The following is a 25782-nucleotide window of genomic DNA, read 5'->3' on the forward strand; positions in this document are numbered from 1 at the left end:
CATATGCACCAAGTCTGGCAATACAGGATTCAATCTGCCAGCTAAAATGTTTGCCAAAATCTTCAAATTTAAATTTAATAATGAGATCAACCAATAGGAGCCACATAAAGAATTGACCTTACCCGGCTTAGGTAGTTCTGTGACCCCCGCCAAACCCATAGAAGTAGGCAAAACTGGATAGGTCAACAGCACGTTAAAAAGACGCTGGAGTTGAGGAATTAGCAAGTCTAAATTTCTTATGAAAAAAAAAAGCTGTACAACCATCTAAGCGTATCTTACCTTAAACTTATTAAGTTTAAGGTAAGATACGGTAGTATATATTTCCCCCTGTGAGAACCGGTAAATGAACCCCCTCCAAATATCCATCAATGTCAGTATCTAGATTAGAGCCTTCCCAGGTACACACCTCCCTAAAAACCTGGGCAAATCTTTCCCCTATAAAGGTCATTATCAGAGACAACTACCCCCTGTCATTCTCTTACCTTCAAAATTTTGGCTTTGGGAAATTTGCCTTTTCAACTGCCAGGCAAGCAATTTACTGGGTTTATTGCCTTCCTCAAAACGTGTCCGACGAGATCCATCTATCCTGAATTGAATTTCCCCGCACAGGATAGTATGCAGCTTGTTCCTTTCATTGTCTAATTCCCTGAGAATTTTAGTACCCCCAAATAATTTATGTCGCTGTTCTAACTGCTTAATAAGCAATAATAAATCTGATTTCTCTTTTTGTGTTCACTTCTTTGTGGCCACAGCTCTAAAATTCAATTTACCACGAAGAACAGCCTTAAAACAATCCCAGAGAGTTTCAATCGATACCTCCCCTGAATCACTGGACCAAAAATATTCTTTAATATCCTCCTGAATGTCCTCACAGAGCTGTTTATCAGACAATAGAGAGTTAACATTAGGTGCATATACGTTTATTAAAGTCACTAATCCAATATCTAGCTTTATTTTATTTATTTATTTAATTAAATTCTTTTACTATACCGATACTCAAGACGAAGTCTTATCGTACCGGTTTACAATAGAACAGGGGGAAACCAATTAACAATTATATAGAAGGTAAAGTTACATTCAACAGGGAGTGAAAACATGGGAGCTGGAAGACAGGAAAGATTTTAAACGATAACAACTGGAGAGTGATAAAAATAGTCAATGAAAAACAATAGAGTAGCGAGACATAAACAGATTGATTGAGCTCGGCTGTAGATTTATCTTAGGCGATTATTAACATAATATACCTTGTGGAAGGAGGAAACATGGAGAGGAAGCAGGGGGGGTGCTGGCAGGGCAGGGACTGAGATGGGGAGGGGGAGGGGGGAGGAGTTAGGGAAGAGGTCGGAGGGTGAGAGTCAATGTTGGTTGATAAAGGTTCCTTCAACGGTAAGCTTGTGTGAACAGCCAGGTTTTCAGTTTCTTTCTGAAGGAGAGATGGCATTGTTCCTGGCGTATATCCATGTTTTTCGCTTCCTGTTTAATGTAACTTTACCTTCTACTTGTTGTTAACTGGTTTCCCCTGTTTATTGTAAACCGGTACGATAAGACCTCGTCTTGAGTATCGGTATAGTAAAAGAATTTAAATAAAATAAAAATAAATAAAATATCTGGGGGAAGCGAATTCCAATGGAGCAGACCCGCAGTCGAAAGTGCTCGCTTATGAATGGAGTTGTGGACCGAGGATTTGTTAGGTGGGGCCTTGAGAGAACCTTTGTAGGCGGATCTGATCGGCCTTACGGAAGTATGTAGTTCGAGAGGGATGGAGAGTTGGAGTGTGGATTGCTGGTATACGGATTTGTGGATGATGGTGAGAGTCTTGAATAGTATTCTATATTGGATGGGTAGCCAATGAAGGATTTTTAGAATAGGTGTGATGTGGTCCTTACGACGTGTGTTTGTAAGGATCCTGGCCGCTGCGTTTTGCAGCATCTGTAATGGTTTAGTAGAAGAGGCGGGAAGACCAAGTAGTAGAGCATTGCAATAGTCAATCTTTGAAAACAGTATGGCTTGCAGCACTGAACGGAAATCCTGGAAGTGTAAGAGCGGTCTTAGCTGCTTCAGGACCTGTAGCTTAAAGAAGCATTCTTTGGTTGTAGTGTTAATGAACTTTTTGAAATTCATTCTAGAGTCAAGGGTGGCCCCAAGGTCTCTAACCTGGCTTGCTAGAGGAATAATTGCGTTATTGGCGAAGGGGTTGTTATCGCTAGGAGAGATAACCAGGAGTTCTGTTTTGGACGTATCAAGGACCAGGTTGAGACTCGAGAGAAGAAGCTTAACTTATAAAGCTATATATCGTCCCTCCCTATCTTTCCTGCACTCCAGGACTTCAGCCCGTAGATCCTTAGAGCATAATGCCCACGTCCCCCTTTTTCGATTCACAGTGTTAGATGCCAAAAATATCTGTAGAAAATATCTATTCCAATAGTGAAGAGAACATCCCCCCTCCGAAACATCAATGAATATCTCCGATTTGCTGCAAAACTCTCAAGAAATGGAGGTCAGACGAAGAGGGACACTTCTAGTTACTTTTGCCTTTACATCTGATAGGGTCAATGTATTAAGATTCTTTTTCCACTCACGTTTGTTTAACATTTTGTGCCGGATTTTAATAGCTACGAGCGGGTGCAGATTTGTGCGCGCAACCCGGAGCACACAAATCTACGCCCGATTTTATAAAATGCGGGCGCAGCTACGCGCATGTTCTAAAGTCCAGGGTCGGCGCGCGCAAGGGGGATGCACACTTGTGCACGCCGAGCCCTAGGGGAGCCCCGATGGCTTTCCCTGTTCCCTCGGAGGGAACTTCCCTTCCGCTCCCCCCCACCTTCCCCTATCTAACCCCGCCCCTCAGCCCTACCTACATCCCCCCCACCTTTATTTTGCTATTTACGCCTGCCAGTGGCAGGCATAACTTGCGCGCGCCGGCCGGCTGCCAGCACATGAGCCCACGGCACAGCCGCTGTGCCGGAGGCCTCAGTCCCGCCCCCGGACCGGCATCCTGCCCACGCCCCTGACCCCTTCCCGCCCCTTTTTCAAAGCCCCGGGACATACGCTCGTTCCGGGGCTTGCGCGCGTCGCCGGGTCTATGCAAAATAGGCTCGGCGCACGCAGGGCTTTCAAAATCTGCCTCTTTGTGGGCAAAAAGTCTGGGTTTACCCAGATTTAGCTAGGAATATGCAGATACGTAGGAAAACATTTCTTGTTAAAATACCCATGTCGAAGCTTGGTAAAATACAATAATGAGACTTATCTGTTTACTGATCCAGACCAACTTAAGGGGCTTTTGGGCATTTCACTCTAAGCTTCCGGCAATATAAATATAACTGGGGGGCCCAGTGTTTCAAATTTTTATTACTGTATGTAATTTCTTCGTAATTCGCTCTAAAATTCAGTGAGGTAGATTTTAAAAAACTGCGCCCGCGCAAACAAAAGTATGCCGGATTTTAATAGATACGCGCGTGGCTGCGCATATCTTTTAAAATCCAGTGTCGGCGCGCGCAAGGCTGCGCAAAATCAGCAGTCTGCACGCGCCGAGCAGCCTGCCTCGGAGGGAACTTTCCTTCCACGCCCCTCCACCTTTTCCTCCCTTCCCCTACCTAACCCCCCCCTACCTTTGTTGGAAAAGTTACGCCTGGCCGAGGCAAGCATAATTTGCGCGCGCCGGGCCGGCTGCCGGTGCGCCATGTTCCGGTCCAGGGGGCTGGTCTGGAGGCCGCAGCCACGCCCCCGAAACGCCCCGGGAAGGCACCACACTCCCCGAAACACCCCTGAACATCGCACCGCCCCCCGACACGCCCCCCCTAGCAAAGCCCCGGGACTTACGCGCGTCCCGGGGCTTGCTTGGGGCAGGTTTTCGGGAGGTACGCACATATCTTACGTGCATACCCCTTTGAAAATCTACCCCTATGTCTCTGCCAAACATTTCCTTTAAATATTTGGGGTTGAGAATTATTTCCTTTCCTATGTAAGGAATGTGTATATTCTTGTTAATTTTGCTGTAAGCCCCAATTTTGCTTATGCAAGTGACTTCTTGTTAAATGTGTTAAAATGCAATAAAAATAAAATTTAAAAAAAAAATCTATTCTTAAGTGTCCATCTTTCCTAACAAAATGCATCTCATGAATAAAAAAAATGGATGCCGGCCTAACTTGTGCCTCCTCAGATAACAGTTGTCTCTTCCGAGGAATATTAAGACCTTTCACATTTAGAGATACAATCGTCACATCAACCATTACAGCCACTGAACCCAACCCACCTCCCTGTAGAAGGTCTACCAGAAATGCTCAAAGCCCATCCTTCCCCTCCCCCTCAACTCCCCTGTCCACAAGAACCCCCTTTCCTTAAACAAGGAACTGTGTGATAGTGAATCCATCACACTACCCAAGAGGAATGATACCCCCTTAAATGGCATAATTTACCACAACTGCAAACAGTGGCTTTGCTAATGAATCTTCAGAGTTCAAAGCGAAAAAAAGAATGAGAGTAAGATTGGATAAGTACATGCTGCCAGAGTCCAGATCAAAATAAGAATCAAAACTGTAACCCAACAGTCAATTTTCAGGTAACCCTATCCACCGGCTGGAAAGAGCTCAAGTCAAGTTCCTGATTCCTGTGCCGGCATATCGTCGTTGGAATTCCTAGTCAGCCGTTTGCCTCCTTTGCCAATTCTCTGCCATCGGGTCGCTACCAGCCTAGGGCCAGGCAGGTCATCCACCTTAGCATCTTTAATCTCAATGCCTTTCTGCCGCGAGAGACTCTCCGCATACTCCGGTGTTTGAGTGGTCAAGGATTGGCCACTTATGCACCTGAACTCAACTTTGAGTATCATAGCAAAAGGGAAATGACACAGGACACACTGCAGGCTGAGACTCTCTTCATTGGGCCAACGTAGGAATTGCCCACAGGTATTTCTGTAGCTGAGCACTCTAGGCCGCGCAACTTGACAATCTACAAAACCCTAGTTTTCTCCAGGACAAACAGAAGTACAGGATTACAACCTCCCCAGAAGTGTAACAGCAGAAGAGAGCACCCTGCCAACCTGGCACTGAATTCAGCTGTGTTTCCCCAGCGACCTTGCTGGTAAATGGGAGCCAGAGTCCCGGTGCCTTGCAGCAGCTCCGCCCCACTGGTGATGTCATCGGGGTGCGCTTCGGTTAAATCCAAGGCCAGGACACTGGAGGTGCTTGCGCCGAGGTTGGGCGCGCCCTTGGGGGCAGATTTTATAAATCTGCGCACATGCGTACTTTTGTTCGCATACCAGGCGCAAACAAGAGTACGCGGGATTTCAATAGATATGCGCGTAGCCGCGCGTATCCATTAAAATCCGGGGTCGGCGCACGCAAGGCTGCCCAAAATCGGCAGCCTGCGCGCGCCGAGCTGCGCAGCCTGCCTCCGTTCGCCGAGCTGCGCAGCCTGCCTCCGTTCCCTCCGAGGCCGCTCCGAAATCGGAGTGGCCTCGGAGGGAACTTTCCTTCCACCCCCCCGCACCTTCCCTTACCCACCCCCCCGGCCCTATCTAAATCCCCTCCCTAACTTTGTGCGTGCCGGGCCGGCTGCCACGCTCCATGTTCCGGTCCGGAGGCCGCAGCCACGCCCCTGGGCCGAAACCACGCCCGCAGCACCGCCCCCGAAATGCCGCATCACTACTGGCATGCCCCCAACACGCCCCTCTATGCAAGTCCCGGAGCTTGCGCATGCCGCCGAGCCTATGCAAAATAGTCTCGGCGCGCGCAGGGGTGGTTTGGGGTAGGTTTTCGGGGGGTACACGCGTACCCCTTTGAAAATCTACTCCTTGGTGTGCACACGAAGGACCGCAACAAAGGGGTTAGCCCTTTGTGCGCGCCTCTCAGGAGCGCCATAGGGGCACCCTCAATGGCTATGCATTCATGGAAGCCTGTATTTTCTTTTTTGAAAGAGTTCTTTTTTTCTTTTGTGTTCATATTTGCTTTATATTTTTTAAATTCATTTTTAATTTTTAATGTGCAAGATATGGAAAAGTTTTCAGAGATTCCATTTGGGGGAGAGGGAGCTATGCTGGGCTTTCAAAAATGTACCAGCGTCAGCAGTTCAAGGTGTTAAAAGACCTAAAATATGAACCTCCTTGTAGTTACTCTACCACTAGTTTGAATAACTTTCTTATCTATTTGACTAATATCCAATTGATTAGGAAAAAAATTCCGATTCTGACTTGCTTTCAAGCTCAACAACCTGATATAATACGTATAACCGAGTCTTGGTTATTAGATTCAGATGCTGTAAACTTAAAGCAGCTTCAAAATACATGATTATGATTTTCTCGAAACCCAGGCAGGCAGAAAGAGGAGGGGGCCTCAATCATTGTTAAATCTAAATTTGCTCTTAAGAATCCGGTTCTGAATTACAATCTAGATCTGGAGGTTTTAGTACTGGGGTATTTGTCTGGTTTATTCTCCACCTAGCTTTCTAGAGAAAAACCCATCAGTATTAACTGATGTCCTCTGCTCCTTTAATACCGATCATAAAGATCTTAGTGTACTGGCGATTTCAATCTCCTTGTGGATTCTTTTCCTTTATCTGATAGCTGACGATGGAAACATTAGGCTTGTCTCAATTGGTCAATGAGCCGACTCACTCTCGAGGACATACCTTAGATTTGGTCTTTTTCACGCCAAGTTCTACACTTTAATCCTGTGAAAATTAAAAGTAAGGCTGCTCCATGGTCCCATCACTACTTGATAGAAATTTCCACCACTTTGGCCTCTAATGACAATAAAAAGAACTCCTCCATTCAAATTTTCTTTAAAAGGAAACATTTTGATACGGAATCCTAAAAGAATCCTGGATTCCTAATATAGTAGATAAGAAACCTAAGAGCTTAGACGAAACAATTCTTTGTTGGACAGACTCTCTAAACCAAGCATTGGCCCTGTTGTCAAGTTTACCTCTAACAGATCTAATAAAGCCCCTTGGTTTGGCAAAGAGCTGACCACACATAAAAGAGCATTAGAGCACTGCTGAAGGAAAAGCAAATCGGAATTAAATCGTGAAATCTATTTGAAAGAATTGCGTAACTATAGGGAAGAGTCAAACAAACAAAAAGAAATTACCAAACAAATCCAGGATGCAGCTAATCAATCAAGAGAATTATTTTGTCTTGTAAAAACCTAACCACCAAAGTCCCTAGCGGTGAGATTCAAATTATACCAAGTGCACAAGATTTTGGCGTGTTTTGTTAGAGAAAAAATAAAAAAAATGTATTTCTGGTTTCCCCAGCCAAATCAATTTGGATGATGGTGAAGTAACCAGTATTTGGGAATCTCTCTCTTTAGTAAGCTCAAAAGAGGTACTTCATTTAATAAAGAGCCTAAAACCTCATTTTTGCCCTTTATCAAATTGTTCAAATATTTCGTTTAAACATCTAGGATCAGAAATGTCATTATTTCTAGAAGAATTAATCAACTGCTCTTTATTGGGAGGTCATGTTCCAACAATCTTGAAAGAAGCTACAGTGAGACCTGTACTAAAGAAATCTACAGCTGAACCTAGTGGCCTTAATAGTTATCATCCTATTAGTAACTTTTTTATAGCCAAGTTATTGGAAAAAGCAGTCCTAGCTCAGCTCCAAGATTTTTTTGGATGTTAATCATATTTTAGATAATTATCAATGCGGCTTTCGACCGAACTATAATATAGAGCCACTATTACTATCCCTTGTAGATACTTTTCGGCGAGGCTTTGATAGTGGTAAAGGGTTTTTCCTAGTATTTTTGGATTTAAGTGTTACGCACCCTGCCCGCAGCCATCCCGCGCGGGCCTGCTTACCTTCATGGTTCTATAGCAGGCTCTGGGACGACCTCCCTCGCAGTAGTAGCCAGTCCTGCCAGGACCCGATGTCCCGCGGCCACGGTCGCCGGGCCTTCCACCGCGCGCCAGTCCTCACGCCGAGGCTTGGCATCCTCGGCCGTGTTAGCCACGTCCATACGCGTGCGCGCGGACTTGTCCGGACTCATGTAGGGCCAAGGTTGGGTCCTAGCTCCGCGGCGCGCCCTGATCGATCCCAGGATATAAGGAAGTTCCTGTCTCTGCTTCCTTCCCTTGGCAATCGGGTCGGTTTGTTCTTAAATTGCCTCCGCACTTGTTCCTGTTCCTGCTTGTTCCTAGTCTCGTTCCGGGATCCTTCTGTTCCTGACTTGTTCCTTCATCCTAGTTCCTGTGTCCTGCTTGTTCCTGCGTTCGTCTGCCTGTCTACCCAGGTAGTACCCTCAGACGGTCTTACTGGTACTGACCTCAGCTTGCTCCTGACCTGCTTGCCTGCCTGCCGCCTGCCTCAAAGACCACAGCCTGTTCCTAACCTCCATGTCTGCCTGCCGCCTGCCTCAAAGACCACAGCTTGTTCCTGACCTGCCTGCCTGCTGCCTGCCTCAAGACCTCCGCCTGCCTTTGACCTTGTCTGACCTCTGGTACCTGATGCCTGCTTTGCTGACATTCCTCGGACTGACCTCTGGATCTTGACCTTTGCCTGCCTGACCTCGTCTCCAGTTTCTGGCTCTGTTCCTCACCTTGTCATCACCAACTCTGTTCTGATTCTCCTTGTTCCAACCAGCAGCCACCTATGAACCCGATCGCGCTCCCCCTGTCTCCGTGGGCACGCCGGATTTCCACTCTCTCAGGAGACCCTGCAAGGCCCACCTAAGTCCAAGCAACCTGGGTCCCTAGGGGCTCCCAGTGGTGAAGCTCTTCCCAGCCTCTGTCTCCTCCAGTGCTCCACCCCCTGGGGGCAGTTACCTCCTGTTCCCTTTCGGGAGGCGTTCCATCTCTGCCCCAGGACAAGAGTCCACCCCCGAGCGCAACAGATTGCCAAGGCCATGGACTCGGCGCAGTCTCCCGCCTCCAGGGCCCTACCAGGACTGGCCGCCACAGTGAAACAACATCATCAAGCTTTAGAGACGCTGGCCTCTTCGGTTGAAGAACTGCGCTCTCAACTACAAGATACAGCAATGGCCAACCCAGTGGGCCTCTCGGCCACTATGCTTCCCAAAGCAACTGGCACTTCCTGCACCCCCCAGATATAATGGGGATCCTCGCTCCTGTCGTGGCTTCCTTAATCAGTGCTTTATGCAGTTTGCACTACAACCCTTGTTGTTTTGAAGGAGATCACTAAAATCATCTTTATTCAGTCTCATTTGGAAGGAAAGGCTCTGGCATGGGCCTCTCCCTTATGGGAATGCTCTGATCCCATCCTCTCCAAGCTATCTGAATTCATTGCCCTCTTCAAGCAGACCTTTGGAGACCCAGGTCGTATGACTATCGCTAGTCATAGCTTACTCCACTTTCGTCAAGGGTCAAGGACCCTCTCCGAATACACAGTGGAGTTTCAGACCTTGGCCACAGAACTTGGGTGGCAAGAAGATTGTCTGCAAGCCATCTTCCTAGATGGACTCTCCTGTGCTCTGAAAGTTGAGCTCTCTCTCCATGAGACTCCCACGTCTCTAGAAGATTTGATCTCCCTTGCCAGGAGGATTGCTCATCGCCTCCGGCAAAGACGCCTAGAAGTAAAGGCTCCACGCCCTTCTCCAGTATGCCCCACAAGTGCACCCTGCACTCCAGCGAAGACTCCTGCACCATCAACTTCCTCCATGGTAGAACCTATGGAAGTGAATCGTGGGCGATTGTCTCCAACCGAGAATCTCCGCCGGCGAAAGGAGGGGCTCTGCCTTTACTGTGGCACTTCTGGACATCGTCTGCAGTTTTGTCCCATCCATTCGGGAATCTGCAACGCCTGAGCCCGGCGGGGGTCCCGAGCTTGGGCGCAACTGTTTCTGGCTCTCAACTCTTGCTTCCTGTATCCCTGGGCATCAAGGCCCACACCTTTGCTACCACTGCTCTCATTGATACCGGAGCGAGCGGTTGCTTCATTATGAATGACATTGTCAAACTCTTGAAAATACCTCTCCAACCCCTAGAGGTGAGTCTTTATATTGCCTCCATCCAGGGGGAACATCTTCCAGGCCTCATTACTCACCAGACAGTGGCTATCCATCTCACTGTAGGTACCCTTCATGAGGAAGAGACATCCTTCTACATCCTAAAATGCTCAACTCATCCAGTAATCCTGGGGTTACCCTGGCTCCAGGTCCATGAACCCCAGTTCGATTGGCAATCCCTGGAGTTGGTACAGTGGGGCCCTAAATGCCAAAAGACTTGTCTGCACCTGGTATCCCCCGTGATACCCGTGTTGAAATCAGTTACCCTTCCAGGTTTACCTCCGCAGTATTCTGACTTCAGCGATGTGTTCTCTAAGCAGAAAGCGGATACCTTGCCTCTGTTACGCAAGTTCAACTGCACTACTGAACTTCTGCCGGGCACTACGCCTCCCAAAGGCAGAACCTATCCATTGTCCCAGCCTGAGACTCAGGCTATGACAGAATATATTAAAGAGAATCTAGAGAAAGGCTTTATCCGTCCATCTAACTCCCCCGCAGGAGCAGGGTTCTTCTTCGTGAAGAAAAAGGACGGTGGACTATGTCCCTGTATCAATTACAGGGGTCTCAAAGCAATAACTCATAAGGATCGATATCCGCTATCCCTCATTAGCGAACTGTTCGATCGCCTTGAAGGGGCACAAATCTTTTCCAAACTGGACCTGAGAGGTGCGTACAACTTGGTACGCATCCAACCTGATGACATTTGGAAGACGGCCACTACGAATATGTGGTAATGCCATTTGGGCTATGTAACGCTCCAGCCGGCTTTCAACGCCTCATGATTGAAATCTTCCGAGATCTCCTGTACAATTTCGTAGTCGTATACCTTGACGACATTCTGATCTTCTCTAAGGACATAGAATCCGATCGTGAACACGTCCACATTGTCCTCCAACGTCTTGAGAGAGAATCATTTGTACACAAAACTGGAAAAATGTCTGAGCAGAATCGCTTATCCTTTCTGGGATACATCATCTCTGATCGTGGATTCTCAATGGACCCGGAAAAACTTCAGGGAATCTGTGACTGGCCTCAGCCAGTAGGCCTTCGAGCGTTGCAACGCTTTTTAGGCTTCATCAATTATTACCAGAGCTTCACTGAGAATTACTCTTCCATAGTTGTCCCGCTCACTGCTATGACTAAGAAAGGGGTCAACACCCGAGTTTGGACACCCAAAGCAATTGCTGCCTTCCAGAGGATTAAAGAAGCCTTCAGCTCCAGCCCTTGCCTCTTTCATCCAGATCCCAAACGTCCCTTTGTTGTGGAGGTCGATGCCTCAGCAATCGGCGCCAGAGCTGTTCTGAGTCAACACTCCCCCACGGGCAAGTTAACTCCCTGCTCGTTCTACTCTCATAAGTTTTACCCCACGGAACAACGTTACACCGTGGGTGACCGCGAACTCCTTGCGGTCAAACTAGTACTTCAAGAGTGGCGTCTTTGGTTAGAAGGGGCACAACACAAGTTTACCATCTTCACTGATCACAAGAACCTCGAACATCTCAAAGAGGCTCAACTTCTGAACCCCCGTCAGGCCCGGTGGGCCTTATTCTTCGAAAGGTTTGACTTCAACCTGTGCTTTCGTCCTGGTTCCAAGAACCTGCGCGCTGATGCGCTGTCCAGATCATTCGAGCCACCCTGGTCGTGCCAGGACACTGAAAATGCTGCAAAGGCACTATTGGTGGCCAACTATGGTGCAAGATTCACGAAACTATGTGGACTCATGTCCCACTTGCGCCCAGCAAAAGCCACCAACGGGGAAGCCTTGGGGCTTGCTCCAGCCTCTCCCAGCACCTACCGAGCATTTCGACGGACTTTATTACTGATCTACCTCCTTCCCAGAATAACACGGTGATCTGGGTTGTCATCGACCGCTTCTTGAAAATGGGTCACTTTATCCCCTTGCTGGGTCTTCTTTCAGCCCCGGAACTGGCAAAACTCTTCCTGAAGAACATCTTTCGCCTCCACGGACTCCCCAAGGAGATTGTATACGATCGGGGACCACAGTTTTCCGCCAAGTATTGGCGTTCCTTGTGTCGAAAGTTCGACATTTCCTTGAGTTATACGTCGGCCTACCATCCCCAGGCCAATGGACAGGCCGAAAGGACCAATCGGACCTTGAAGGCATTCCTACGCTCCTATGTAAATGATCAGCAAAACAATTCGTCGGATCTTCTCCCCAGGCTGAGCTGTCGCACAATACACATGTCGCGGCAGCCACCGATACATCCCCATTTGCAGTAGTCTTCGGACAGCAGCCCTGACTTCCTCTTCCTGTTCCTCTGACGGTTCCGTCTCCAGCGGCTCAATCCATGGCTCAAACCATTCGCCAAGTATGGACCCGGATAAAAGAGCGACTTTCATGAGCTACTGAACACGCCAAGCGCACTTCTGATCTTCATAGATGACCCGCTCCACTCTTTTGACCTGGCCAGAAAGTGTGGCTGAGTGCTCGACCCATTCGACTGAGACTTCCTTCTCACCGTCTGTCTCCAAAATACATCGGACCATTTCCTGTGATCCGAAGAGTGGGAGCTGTCTCATATCAACTCCAGCTACCTCATTCATTGGGTATCCACAACACGTTTCAAGTGTCCCTGTTGAAGCCGTTGGTCCTCTCCTGGCCCTCATGCAAAGACCCTTCTGCTCCACGTGTCTGCAGAACCTGACACTTCTCTCCAGGTCACGCAGTGGACCCGCCAGCACATCTCTGAGCTCCCTCAGTATTCTGGGATGAACCTCATCAGGCCCCATGGCTTTGTCCACTTTCAATTTTTCCAGCTCTTCCCATACATTCTCTTCTGTAAACGGAGTTACATCTCCCCCACCCCCTTCAGTTTCTTGTTAACTAGTGACGGTCCTTCTCCTGGGTCCTCTTTAGTGAACACCGAACTGAAGTATTTGTTTAGTATTTCTGCCATTTCTTCATCTCTCTCTACACATTCATCCTTTTCATCTTTCAATTTCACTATACCACTTGTAACTTTTCTCCTTTCTCTGATGTATCTGAAAAATGTTTTGTCACCTCTCCTTACCTCTTTGGCAATCCTTTCTTCCGCTTGACTTTTTGCCGTCTTGATTACTTTCTTAGTCTCCTTCAGTTGTACCAGATATTCTTCTTTGTGCTCCTCCCTTTGGGATCCTTTATATTTCTTGAATGCTGTTCTTTTAGCTTTTATTTTGTCAGCCACTTCCTTTGAGAACCAGATAGAAAAGTAAAGAAAAGCAAAAGAAAAATGAAACCTAACATATAGATTAGTTGCCTTGATAATTGCTCCTTTTAGTTTGGTCCACTGTTGATCCACATCTCTCTTATTCTCCTAGCCTTTTAGCTCTTCCTCCAGGGACTTCCCCATTTCCTCAAAGTCTGTGTTTTTGAACTGCAAAACTCGGGTCTTCGTGCTTCTTCTCCTTATCCTTTATGTGATATTAAACCATACCATATGATGATCACTTGTGCTGAGGTGGGCGCCCACTTGGACATCAGAGACATTATCTCCATTAATGAGTACTAAATTGAGTATAGCTCCTTCTCTCGTGGGTTCCATAACCATTTGTTTGAACAAAGCCCCTTGCAGGGCATCCACTATTTCTCTACTATTGTTAGATTCACCAGAAGGGATTCTCCAGTCTACATCTGGCAGATTAAAGTCTCCAATGATCACCATTTCTCCCTTTTTTTCCCATCTTTTGGATGTCTTCAACCAGATCTCTGTCATGCTCTTCCTTTTGATTTGGAGGCCTATAAACCACTCCAATATAAATGGATGCCCCATCATCTTTTTTTAGGTCGGCCCATATTGCTTCTTCATTGCCCCACCTTCCTTGCAGCTCAGAAGCTTGGATATTGTTTCTGACATAAAGAGCCACACCTCCCCCTTTCCTATCCTCTCTGTCCTTCCTTAATAAGTTATATCCCAGTATTGCCATAACCCAATCATGAGATTCCGTGAACCACGTCTCCGTGACAGCAACAATGTCCAAGTCCTCCTCCACGATTAGAGCTTGCAGATCTGCAATTTTATTGCCCAAACTACGGGCATTTGTGCTCATAGCTTCCCAGCTTTTCTCATTCAGTTCACTGCTTTTCCTGGACTCTTTTTGTGACTTTAGTTGAGTTTTGTTATTCACTTCACCTTTTCCCATTGCAATTGTGCAAAGGAAAGGATTATTGCCTCTGATGACAGATTCATCCATCGCAATGAGCTTTTTCCTTTAGTTACTGATCTGGAATTTCTGTATGCATTGGGTTTCTTCTCTCTTCTCAATTAACACTTCAATCTTTTTCTCAAGAACTTCTTCAGTATTTAATAAAGAAAATGCTTTTTGTACTTGATACAGTGTGTGCCTCCGCATCACAGGTCTAATTCTACCAGAGCCCACTGTAATCCTGTTTTTTGAGTTCCTTAATGCCCTGTGTGAGTGGGGCGGTAGACTTGTGGGCTGCACAGCTTTAAAGAACTGAGCCCACTGTGTATCTCTTTTTTCTTGACTCTTGGTTTTTCTGTGGTAATGGGGAATTAATTCTTGAATATTGAAAAGTGGGTGAGACTTTCTTTATTGAAGCTAATTCAGCTTTAACATCAGCCAGCTCCTTTTTCAAGAAAGAGAGTTCTGAGCAAATGGAGCAAGCCCTAAGTTTCCAGATGATTTCCCTCAGAATAAAGGTTCCACAATAGCTACATTGGATAGTCCTCATTTTGGTAATTTATTCATGGTTAACATCTAAGGAAATACCAATTTACTAATTTGTCTTGTTGCCAATTATGAATTTCGGCAGACTATATCAGAAAAACAAACCTAGGGGTGGGAGGGAGTTAAACAGTTAAACCTTGGTCAAGCTGGGTAGAGCAGGCCACTTTCTGGAACTTTACTTGTCCTTGGCTATAACGTATCTTACCTGTGCTGAATCTGTATGACCCTGCTGGTTCTCTGAATGAGTTACCCCAGCCTCTGAGTTGGCCACACCCAATCTGGTATAAGCCGGTCACTTTCTGGAACTTTACCTCCCTTAGCTATTAAAGATCCTATAGCTCTTTATGCCCCAATATTAGTATCTGAACAGAGATTAATAGAGCCAGTTACACGCGAAAGAGGATACTGATTTAAATGCTGTAATTTTTTTTTCTCTGGAATCTTAAAGCAACCAACTAGGAGGGAGAACTGTAATCCCAGTGAGGACAGAGCATCAAGGAGGAGATTGTGATCAACAGTGTCAGAGCAGGAGACAGATCAAGGAGGATAAGGACTGAGGGAAGGCCTTTGGGTTTAGCCATGAACAGGTCCTTGGAGACTTTGGCAGGAGCTGTTTCTGGGGAATGTAAAGGACAAAAACCAGACTGGAGTGGATTGGGAATGGCTTGAGATGAAAGAATCAAGGTAGCGGCGGTGAACAGCAAGTTCAAGTAGTTTGGAAGTGAAAGGGAGGAGGGAGGAGGAATCCGGGACGATATTTGGCAGGACAGGTAAGGAGCAGCGAGGGTTTCTGAGGAGTGGGGAGATCACAGCGCGTTTCAAAGCAGCAGGAACAGTAACAGTGGAAAGTGATAGATTGAGGATGGGACAGATACAGCTCAGGAGCTGGCGGCAATGGGGTTAGAGGAGCAAGGACTGCAGGGGTGGCTAACTCTGGTCCCCGAGAGCCACAAACAGGCCAGGTTTTCAGGATATCCACCATGAATATGCATGAGATAGATCTGCATACAATGGATGCAGTGCATACAAATCTATCCCATGCCTATTCCTGGTGGATATCCTGAAAACCAGGCCCGTTTGTGGCTCTCCAGGACTGGAATTGGCCACCCCTGAAGCAATGAGTTTGGAGGAGGAGAGAAGATGGGCAGCCCCCGTCACTGTGATTTCAGTAAAGGAATAGAGGGTGGCAGGGGAAGGGAGGGGGTAGAGGTGACCTGGCTGGGAACTCAAGACTAAAAATGACCAAGGTTTAGAAAATCAGTTTTTTGGTTCAACTTTTTATTCCTCAATTTGTGGATCAGCAACAAAAGACAGAAAACCTTTATAGATTTAATTTTCATCAGAAAAGAAATTTGGTTAATTGGAGGAAGAGATTCCTTGGATATTTGCAAAGCCTCCCCTAAATAATTATTAATCATCTCCCCAGGTGAAATATTATCCCTCAGGAAAGTTGATAATTCTAAAATATTTTTCTTCTCACAACATTTTCTAACTTCTTAATGTTCCTACAGAGTGAAACACGATCTTGAACAGAGGCTGAAGAGTTTGAGAGTAAATGTCCTACCTTGTTCTCCAGCGCCTGCAGCCTTCTAGCATGAGCAGAGATTGTCTTCTCCTGCAAGGAGATTTCCCCTTGAATCCTTTCCAACTTACTGCTCATTGTCGCTTCCAGCCGCACCAGAAACATCCACAGAGAGTCCAAAGTCCTGGGCTGCAGTGGATCCAGAGCCAGCCCTGCCCCCTCCTCTGATCCCGAGGACTCTGCCAGAGGCTGCACTGAGGAGGGATCTGGCTCTGGAGAAGGCAGAACCCCCCTCCTGGGCTCCACTGAAGTCCCAGAACCCATAAAACCATCCATCGGTCCGACAGTAACATCCATGGGAGACGGGCGAGATTTAGACTTTCCCTTTCTATTCGATGTAGTCGGCAACAGAGACAGGTCGGGCTGAGGAAGAGAGAAAGAGAGAATCTGGAGAGTTAATTCCCTCCTGTACCGGGCACTCTGGGAAGTAACACAAAAACCTGCAGAAAACACTCTCAGCACCTTTGTATCAAACCCATCACACCTAAACAGCGCTAACACCCAAAACTTACACAGCAACAATCTAATCTATGAAACGGTAACACTGGAACAAAAGAACATAAGACCTGCCATACTGGGTCAGAGCAAAGGTCCATCGAGCAAAGTATCCTGTTTCCAACAGCAGCCAAGCCAGGTCACAAGTAACTGGCTGCATCCCAAGGATTGATAGAGTCCATGCTGCTTATCCCAGGAATAAGCAGGCGATTTCTGCAACTCTAATTTAGTAATAGTTATTGGACTTTTCCAAACCTTTTTTAAAGAAGTTATACTATTTGCTTTCACCACATCCTCTAGCAATGAATTCCCAATCTTAATGGAGAAACAACCTACCTGATAATTTCGTTAGTGTAGACAGATAAACTCAGAACCAATTGGTTATGTGGTCCGCTGCCAGCAGATGGAGACTGAGTCAGGTTTCAAAGCTGACATCACCCTAGATACACCCTTGCAGTGACCTCAGCCATCCAGTATTCTCTTCAAAAGCCACTGTGGATTAAGCTTTGAGAAACTCAATTACAAAACGTGAAGGCCAGAGACCGTAGCTGCACTCAGACGTAAGCCCTGAATCCCAGCCAACTCGTAGAAATCCCGATCCAGGGATAGGGAGATGGCTTACCTGTAATCCCTTGGGGACGAGGTTCATGTCCTCTCCCTTGGCACTATTCGTGTGCAGTCTTGGGCGGGATGCTGAGTCCATCTGTCTACACTAAGAAAAATAAAATTATCAAGTAAGTAATTTCTCCATTTCCAAGCATTTAGCCAGATGGACTCAGGATCAATGGGATGTACAAAAGCTACTCCCGGATGGGGCATGAGGCCGCTGTGCTCCAGTTAGCACTGCCCTCACAAAGGCTGCGTCCTCTTGGGCTTGGACGTCCAAACAGTAGAACCTGGAGAAGGTGTGCAAGGAAATGTCGCCGGAAGACAGTAGCTTAGCTTCCGTCCGGGATACCGCCTGGGCCCTAGTGGAGGCGTGAGCTTTTATCTAAAGGGGTAGAGGCTTCCCTGCCTCTATGTAGGGTCCCTTGATCACGTCCTTGATCCAATGGGCTACGGTAGCTCGTGAAGCTCCTTCACCTTGTTTCTTTCCGCAGTGAAGGACAAATAGACAGTGCATCTTGCGCACTGGCTCTGTACATTTTAGGTACTGTACAAACAGCCTGCCAACATTTAAGTGGCGTAGGAGGTGATAGTCTTCCAAGTTCTTACATCTATCTAGGGACAGTAAGGAGATGAACTATTTCAGGTGGAACTCAGACTACCTTTCATAAAAAGGGACGGTGCGAAGCTGCAACATTCCTGGAGTCAGCCGGAGGAACAGCTGCCGACATGACAGAGCCTGTGGTTCAGAGACGCGATGAGCAGAGCATATCACCACCAAAAATACGGTCTTCAATGTTAGTAGGCGAAGGGACAGAGCTTGCAGTGGTCTGTTCGAGGGCCCTGTCAGGAAATCCAATACAAGGTTGAGGTTCCATAGGGGGACCGGCCACTTTAAGGGCGGTTGGAAATGTTTAACCCCTTTCAGGAAATGGGTCAAGTCCGGATGCATAGCTAAGCAGGCTCCGTTCACCTCGCCTCTGAAACAGGAGAGAGCCACAACCTGAACCTTCAAGGAGTTCAGGGACAGCCCTTTGTTTACACTGTCCTGTAAGAATTCCAGGATCATGGAGATCTTGGTCATCTGAGGGGGCACCCCGCGTTCGTCACACCAGGCCTCAAAAACTCTCCAGATCCTCACGTACACCAGGGACGTTGAGAAATTCTACACGTAGAGCAAGGTGGCGATTGCACCAACCGAGTATCCATGCTTCTTCAGGCAAGCCCTCTCAAGGGCCAGACTGTAAGACAAAATGGAGTTGGATCCTTGTGGAGGATTGGATCTTGTTGGTCCTTGGGGGGGGGGGGGGGGAGGCGGGGAATTGTAGGAGGCTCTGCACCAGAAGCCTCCGCAAGTCCACATACATGGGCATCTGGGTCAGTCCGTGGCAACCAGGACGACTAGCCCTCTGTGTCGTTCGATATTGTGGATGACCTTGCCCAGCAGAGGCCATAGAGGGAAGGGGTACAGGAGGCCTTCCTCTGGCCAGATCTGAACCAGGGTGTCGATTCCTTGGGAGTTTTGACCTCTACTGTGACTGAAGAATTAGGGGACCTTTGTATTGCAAGATGTGGCCAACAGATTGATGGATGGAAGGCCCCAGCGATCTACTAGGAGCTGGAAGGTTCTGGCTGACAACGTCCATTCTCCTGGATCCAGAATCTCCCTGCTGAGGAAGTCTGTCCTGACATTGTCTTGTCCCGCTATGTGGGAGGCCGAAATTCCTTGCAGATTTAGCTCTGCCCATTCCATAAGGGGGGCCATCTCCAGAGACACCTGGTGGCTTTTGGTTCCTCCCTTTCGGTTGATATAAGATACTGTTATCATGTTGTCCGACATCACGCTCTGGCCTCTAGGAGGTTTATCTTCCAGCGCGCCTCCTCCTTGGTCCATCGGTCCCGTTCTAGACCTCTCATGATTTTAAACATCTCTATCATATCCCCCCTCAGCCGTTTCTTCTCCAAGCTGAAAAGTCCTAACCTCTTCAGTCTTTCCTCATAGGGGAGCTGTTCCATTCCCTTTATCATTTTAGTAGCCCTTCTCTGTACCTTCTCCATCACAATTATATCTTTTTTGAGATGCGACGACCAGAATTGTACACAGTATTCAAGGTGCGGTCTCACCATGGAGCGATACAGAGGCATTATGATATTTTCCGTTTTATTCACCATTCCCTTTCTAATAATTTCCAACATTCTGTTTGCTTTTTTGACTGCCGCAGCACACTGAACCGACGATTTCAATGTGTTATCCACTATGACGCCTAGATCTCTTTCTTGGGTTGTAGCACCTAATATGGAACCCAACATTGTGTAATTATAGCATGGGTTATTTTTCCCTATATGCATCACCTTGCACTTATCCACATTAAATTTCATCTGCCATTTGAATGCCCAATTTTCCAGTCTCACAAGGTCTTCCTGCAATTTATCACAATCTGCTTGTGATTTAACTACTCTGAACAGTTTTGTATCATCTGCAAATTTGATTACCTCACTTGTCGTATTTCTTTCCAGATCATTTATAAATATATTGAAAAGTAAGGGTCCCAGTACAGATCCCTGAGGCACTCCACTGTCCACTCCCTTCCACTGAGAAAATTGTCCATTTAATCCTACTCTCTGTTTCCTGTCTTTTAGCCAGTTTGCAATCCACGAAAGGACATCACCACCTATCCCATGACTTTTTTACTTTTCCTAGAAGCCTCTCATGAGGAACTTTGTCAAACGCCTTCTGAAAATCCAAGTACACTACATCTACCGGTTCACCTTTATCCACATGTTTATTAACTCCTTCAAAAAAGTGAAGCAGATTTGTGAGGCAAGACTTGCCTTGGGTAAAGCCATGCTGACTTTGTTCCATTAAACCATGTTGTTCTATATGTTCTGTGATTTTGATGTTTAGAACACTTTCCACTATTTTTCCTGGCACTGAAGTCAGGCTAACTGGTCTGTAGTTTCCCGGATCGCCCCTGGAGCCCTTTTTAAATATTGGGGTTACATTTGCTATCCTCCAGAATGAGGCGAAATTACCCCTCCCTTCTTGGGTACGATGAAATAGATGGAATAACGCCCCGTATTTTCCTAAGGTGTGGGCATCGGGGTTATAGCCCTCAAACTGAGGAGCCTTATTAGCGTGGATTCCACTGCCAGTCTTTTGTGCTGGGAGTGGCTAGGTGACATCATGAACGTGTCCCGAGGAATGCTGCGAAATTCTAGGGCATATCCTTTTCGTATGATGTCCAGAACCCAATTGTCCGACGTGATCTTGACCCACCTGACAGAAGAGGGATAGTCGACCCCCTATCTCCTCTTCCCGTGGATAGGTCAGCCCAGTTGATGGTACAGTTCAGGCTAAACCAGAGCCCGAACCAGTTCTCTTTTTGGTTGTCAGTTCCGAAACGCCGGAGATCTTCCTGAAGATTGAGATGTCTGGAATGGCAGATTTCTGTAGGGCCGAAGCACTAGGAGCCTCTAGCCTAACCACTCCTGGGTGAGGAACCAGGTACTCGCTTCTCGAGGGCCTACTTCATTCCAGCTCCTGGGCTGTTCTAAGAGACTACAGTGTGAGTGTTACCATCAAGGTTCAGTTCCTGAACTCTGCATACTCTGCCTACTCACTATCTCAGTTTCTCTACAGCTCAGCCTTCCTGGGATCGCTGTTCCAGTGCCTGAGGGAATACAGCCCAACCAAGCTCTTCCAGCTCACTACTGCCACCTCTGGAGGTTCTCAAAAACCGTTTAATAAAAGAACTTGTATGGGTCTGTCTCCCAACTCTGAGCCTCACCGGTGGTCCCTCTCGGGATCTTCCTCCGAGGGCATGGTCAGCTGCCACGGCCCAAGGATCCACCCACAACTATCACAAATAATAACACCTAGCCCAGGGAGAACTGGAGTAGGAGCCGCTGAATTGCCTTCTCCTGGGGATGATGCAGGCCTGGGATTGCTTAGGCCAGGGGCGCTACCGGAGGTCATGGCCGACCCATCCTCAGACAGGGAGGGGCCGGACCTGAAGAAGCTCTGAGAGTCCAGGCCCCCCGGGCCTCCTCCAGTGCTGACACAGGATTGATTGAAGGTCAGGCTGTGCAGCCCTATTATGGCAGGTGGCACAAAGGGAGTTGCGCTTGTGCTTCTTAGCTGCCGGAGCCATAGTCCTGTCACTTGTGCGTTCAGCCGGAGAGCGCCTGAGTTCAAATGCGCACTGTTCTGTCCTGACCTGTGTAAGTAGGTAGCAGACCAGTATCAAACCTCCCCCTACTCGCAAAATTAATTGAGAAAGCCATACAAAAGCAACTTGTAGAACACTTGGAGAGCAATAATATACTGTATCCATCACAACATGGCTTTCGAAAACACTATAGCACGGAGACATTGCTGCTTGCGTTAACAGATAACATCATGAGAGGGTTCGATAGTGGTAAACATTACATCCTTGTGACGTTAGACCTCTCAGCAGCCTTTGATACCGTAAATCACGACATACTTTTAAATAGACTAGATGAAATAGGATTAAGTAACAAAACTATCAAATGGTTTAGATCATATCTAAGTAACAGATATTTTCAAGTACAAATCAAAGAAGTAATGTCAGAAAAGATAAACCTTCAAATAGGAGTACCACAGGGCTCTGCCCTATCGGCCATACTATTCAACATATATCTCTTACCATTATGACACCTACTGGCGGGTCTGGGCATCACACATTATATATACGCTGACGATATCCAGTTAAGACGACACAATTGAAAAAACATTAAAAATAGCAAATATGTATCTAGATATCATCAAACAACTGCTAAACCAAATGGAACTAGTAATTAATATTGAGAAAACAGAATTTATACATTTAGAACGAAAAAGCACGGAGATCGTTCAAAACCCAATTATACTCAATAACAACCAAAAAATAGAGTTAGCAGATAAAGTACGGAACCTAGGCGTAATAATTGACACAGAACTAAGCTTAAAACAACACATATCTCTAAAAGTAAAGGAAGGATACGCTAAACTAATGGTGCTGAGAAGACTTAAACCTCTGCTAACAACCACCAACTTCCGATCAGTACTCCATGCGCTGATCTTTGCAAGTACCGATTACTGTAACGCCCTTCTGCTAGGCCTACCACACACGTCACTAAGACCACTACAGATATTACAAAACACAGCTGCTAGAATCTTAACCGGCAAAAGAGACCACATCACAGAAACCCTGGCAGAATTACACTGGCTACCCATTGAACAAAGAATTCAGTACAAAACACTATGCACCATACATAAATTAATACACAATGAAAAAGCAGACTGGCTGAACACAGCCCTTCGTGTACACGTCCCAAATAGGAATCTGAGATCAGCCAACAAAGCACTCCTCACTATTCCATCAGTCAAAACAGCCAGACTCACACAAGTAAGAGAAAGAGCCCTATCCTTGGCAGGACCCATACTTTGGAACTCCATGCCCACAGAGTTGAGACTACAAAGCAACAACAAAACCTTTAGAAAAAAATCTAAAAACCTGGCTTTTTAAAACTAGCTTACCAAAAAGAGAAAGGAGAATAGTACTCAAGGGAAAGCAGGTACAAACAATTGAACAACAAACACATAACCAAAATCAATATGTGTGTAATTTTTAATCGGATTAACTTTCATTCTTTTAAAGCTCAGCAAAATGGTAAAAGTACAATGTTAAAGGTAATCTAGTAACCTAAACTGTTACAATGTGAATTGGACATGACTCATTACACTTACCAATTAATATTATTAACAAACTATGTTACCGACCCTCAAATGGCACCTATGTAACTTAAGATACGTTAGCTTCATTTTTATGTGCCTTAATGTAAACCGTTGTGACGGTTCCCACCAAACGACGGTATAGAAAAAAGTTAAAATAAATACATAAATAAATAAGTAAGGCGTCAGGTTGTGCGCAGGTGCCTGCACGCAGTTATGTGCTCACTTGAGTGCCCCGTGGAGTGCTCTTTTATGCGCACAGTTGAGCACGTGATTATGCGCTCAGGAGCGCACTCAGCTATGCACGCACCTAGGGGCAAACTAGGCGCACAGGACTGCATGCCCCTCCAGGCGCACAGGAAGGTGCGTGCCGCCGGGCGCGTTAGGTGCCCTGGAACGCGTGTACCTCTGCATGTGATGGCGACTAAGGGAGTATTGTATTCCTGATAGGGAGTAACAGTCCACATCTGCTAGGAGACTGAGACATACTGAATGGCTGAGGTCACTACAGGGGTATACCTAGGGTGACATCAGCTTTGAAACCTGACTCTGGATCCATCTGCTAGCAGGGGAGACAATAATCCATTGGTCCTGAGTCCATCTGGCTACATGCTAGGAAATTATGCTTTGAGTAAAAAAATATTTTCTCTTATTAGTTTTAAATGTATTACCTAGTAACTTCATTGTACGTCCCCTGGCCTTAGTAGTTTTTGAAAGAATAAACAACTGATTAATGTTTACTCATTCCATTCCAGTCATTATTTTATAGTCCTCCATCATATCTCACCTCAGACGTCTCTTCTCCAAGCTGAAGAGTCCTAACCTCTTTAGTCTTTCTTCAAATGGGAATTGTTCCATCTCCTTTATCATTCTGATCGCCCTTCTCTGTACCTTTTCTAACTCTGCTATCTCTTTTTTGAGATTTGGTGACCAGAACTGCACACAATATTCAAGATGAGGTTGCACCATGGAGTGATACAGAGGCATTATGATATTCTCTGTTTTATTCTCTATTCCTTTCCCAATAATCCCGAGCATTCTATTTGCTTTCTTGGCTGCTGCTGCAGACTGAGCAGAAGATTTCAATGTATGATCAACAATGACACCTAGATCCCTTTCCTGAGAGGTGATTCCTAATGTGGAAGCTTACATTATTTAGCTATAATTTGGGTTACTCTTCCCTATGTGCATCATTTTGCAATTGTCCACATTAAGTTTCATTTGCCTATCCAGTCTCCCAATTTTGCAATGTCCTCTTAAAATTTCTCACAGTCGTCTTGTGATTTAAGAACTTTGAATAATTTTGTGTGATTGGCAACTTTGATCACCTCACTTGTTGCTCCCATTTCCAGATCATTTATAAATATATTAAAAAGCAGTGACCCTAGAACAGATCCCTGGGGCACTCCATTATTCATCTTTCTCCATTGGTAGAATTTACCATTTACCCTACTCTCTGTTTTCTATCTTTTAACCAGTTGGCAATTTACAATAGGATACTGCCCCCATCCCATGGCTTTTTTAATTTCCTAAGAAGTCTCTTGTGAGGGACTTTCATCAAATCTTTCTGGAAATCCAGATACACTATATCAACTGGCTCATCTTTATCCACATGTTTATTTATGCCCTCAACAAAATGTAACAAATTTATAAGGCAAGACTTCTCTGCTAAATCCATGTTTGCTTTGTCCCATTAAATTATACTTATTTATATGTTCAGTAATTTTGTTCTTTATGATAGCACATATGTCAGACTCACTGGTCTGTAGTTTCCTGAATCACCTCTTGATCTCTTTTTAAAAATTGGCATTACACTGGCAACCCTCCAGTCATCAGGTACCATAGATTATTTTACTGATAGTTTACAATTTCCAATATTAGGTCCACAATTTCATTTCTTTCAGCATTCTAGGATGTATACTATCTGGTCCAGGTGATTTCCTATTACTCTTTAGTTTGTGAATTTGCCCTAGTACATCTTCCAGGTTCACTGAGATTTGTTTCAGTTCTTTTGGATCACATCCTTTCTGGCATGGGTATATTTCTTACATCTTCCTCTGTGAATACCGAAGCAAAGATTTCATTTAGTCTCTCTGCTATGGCTTTTTCATCCCTAAAGTCCCCTTTTAGCTCTTGATCATCTAATAGTCCAATTGACTCATTCACAGGTTTTTTACCTTGAATGTACCTGATATGATTTTTTTATTATGCCCTAAAGCAGCTATACAATGGGCTTTTTGTCATATGTAAATTAGAAATGTTTTTAAATACATTAAAAAATGTATTGTAAAATAAAACAAGCTGGACTGGTATAGATCCTTACACAAAGTCTAAACATTAGGTGAATCCCTCACCTGAGTCACACATGGAATATACAGACAGACCCTCACCAATGGGCCGATTCAGTAAAGTCCGTGAGAGAGCAGGCGAACACCCACTCTCCTGTGCGCGCGATTCTCTATTCAAATGAGGCCTGGCAGTAAAAACAGGCAAAAGGAAGGGCTAGGGACACTAACGAGTCTTTAGCACCTCCTTTTGGACTGGAGCGGCGGCTGTCAGCGGGTTTGACAGCCGACGCTCAATTTTGCCGGCGTCGGTTCTCGAGCCCGCTGATAGCCACGGGCTCGGAAACCGGACGCTGGCAAAATTGAGTGTCCGGTTTTCGACCCGACAGCCGCGGGCCGACTTCAAATTTTTTTTTTTTACTTTTGGAA

The 25782-nt window shown here is 46.1% G+C and overlaps 1 protein-coding gene across 3 annotated transcripts in view; it reads right to left on the reverse strand.

The window, feature by feature from the left end:
- Positions 1 to 25782, reverse strand: part of LOC115083700 (oocyte zinc finger protein XlCOF6-like) — a 40142-nt gene that overhangs the window by 9514 nt on the left and 4846 nt on the right. For all 3 annotated transcript variants that reach the window (XM_029587667.1, XM_029587668.1, XM_029587665.1), the window contains exon 2: positions 16216 to 16596. In XM_029587667.1, the coding sequence (XP_029443527.1) occupies positions 16216 to 16530 (315 nt within the window). In that variant the 5' untranslated portion in view covers positions 16531 to 16596. The remainder of the gene's footprint in view (positions 1 to 16215; positions 16597 to 25782) is intronic.

This window comes from Rhinatrema bivittatum, chromosome 2 (assembly GCF_901001135.1).
Source record: "Rhinatrema bivittatum chromosome 2, aRhiBiv1.1, whole genome shotgun sequence".
NCBI lineage: Eukaryota > Metazoa > Chordata > Amphibia > Gymnophiona > Rhinatrematidae > Rhinatrema > Rhinatrema bivittatum.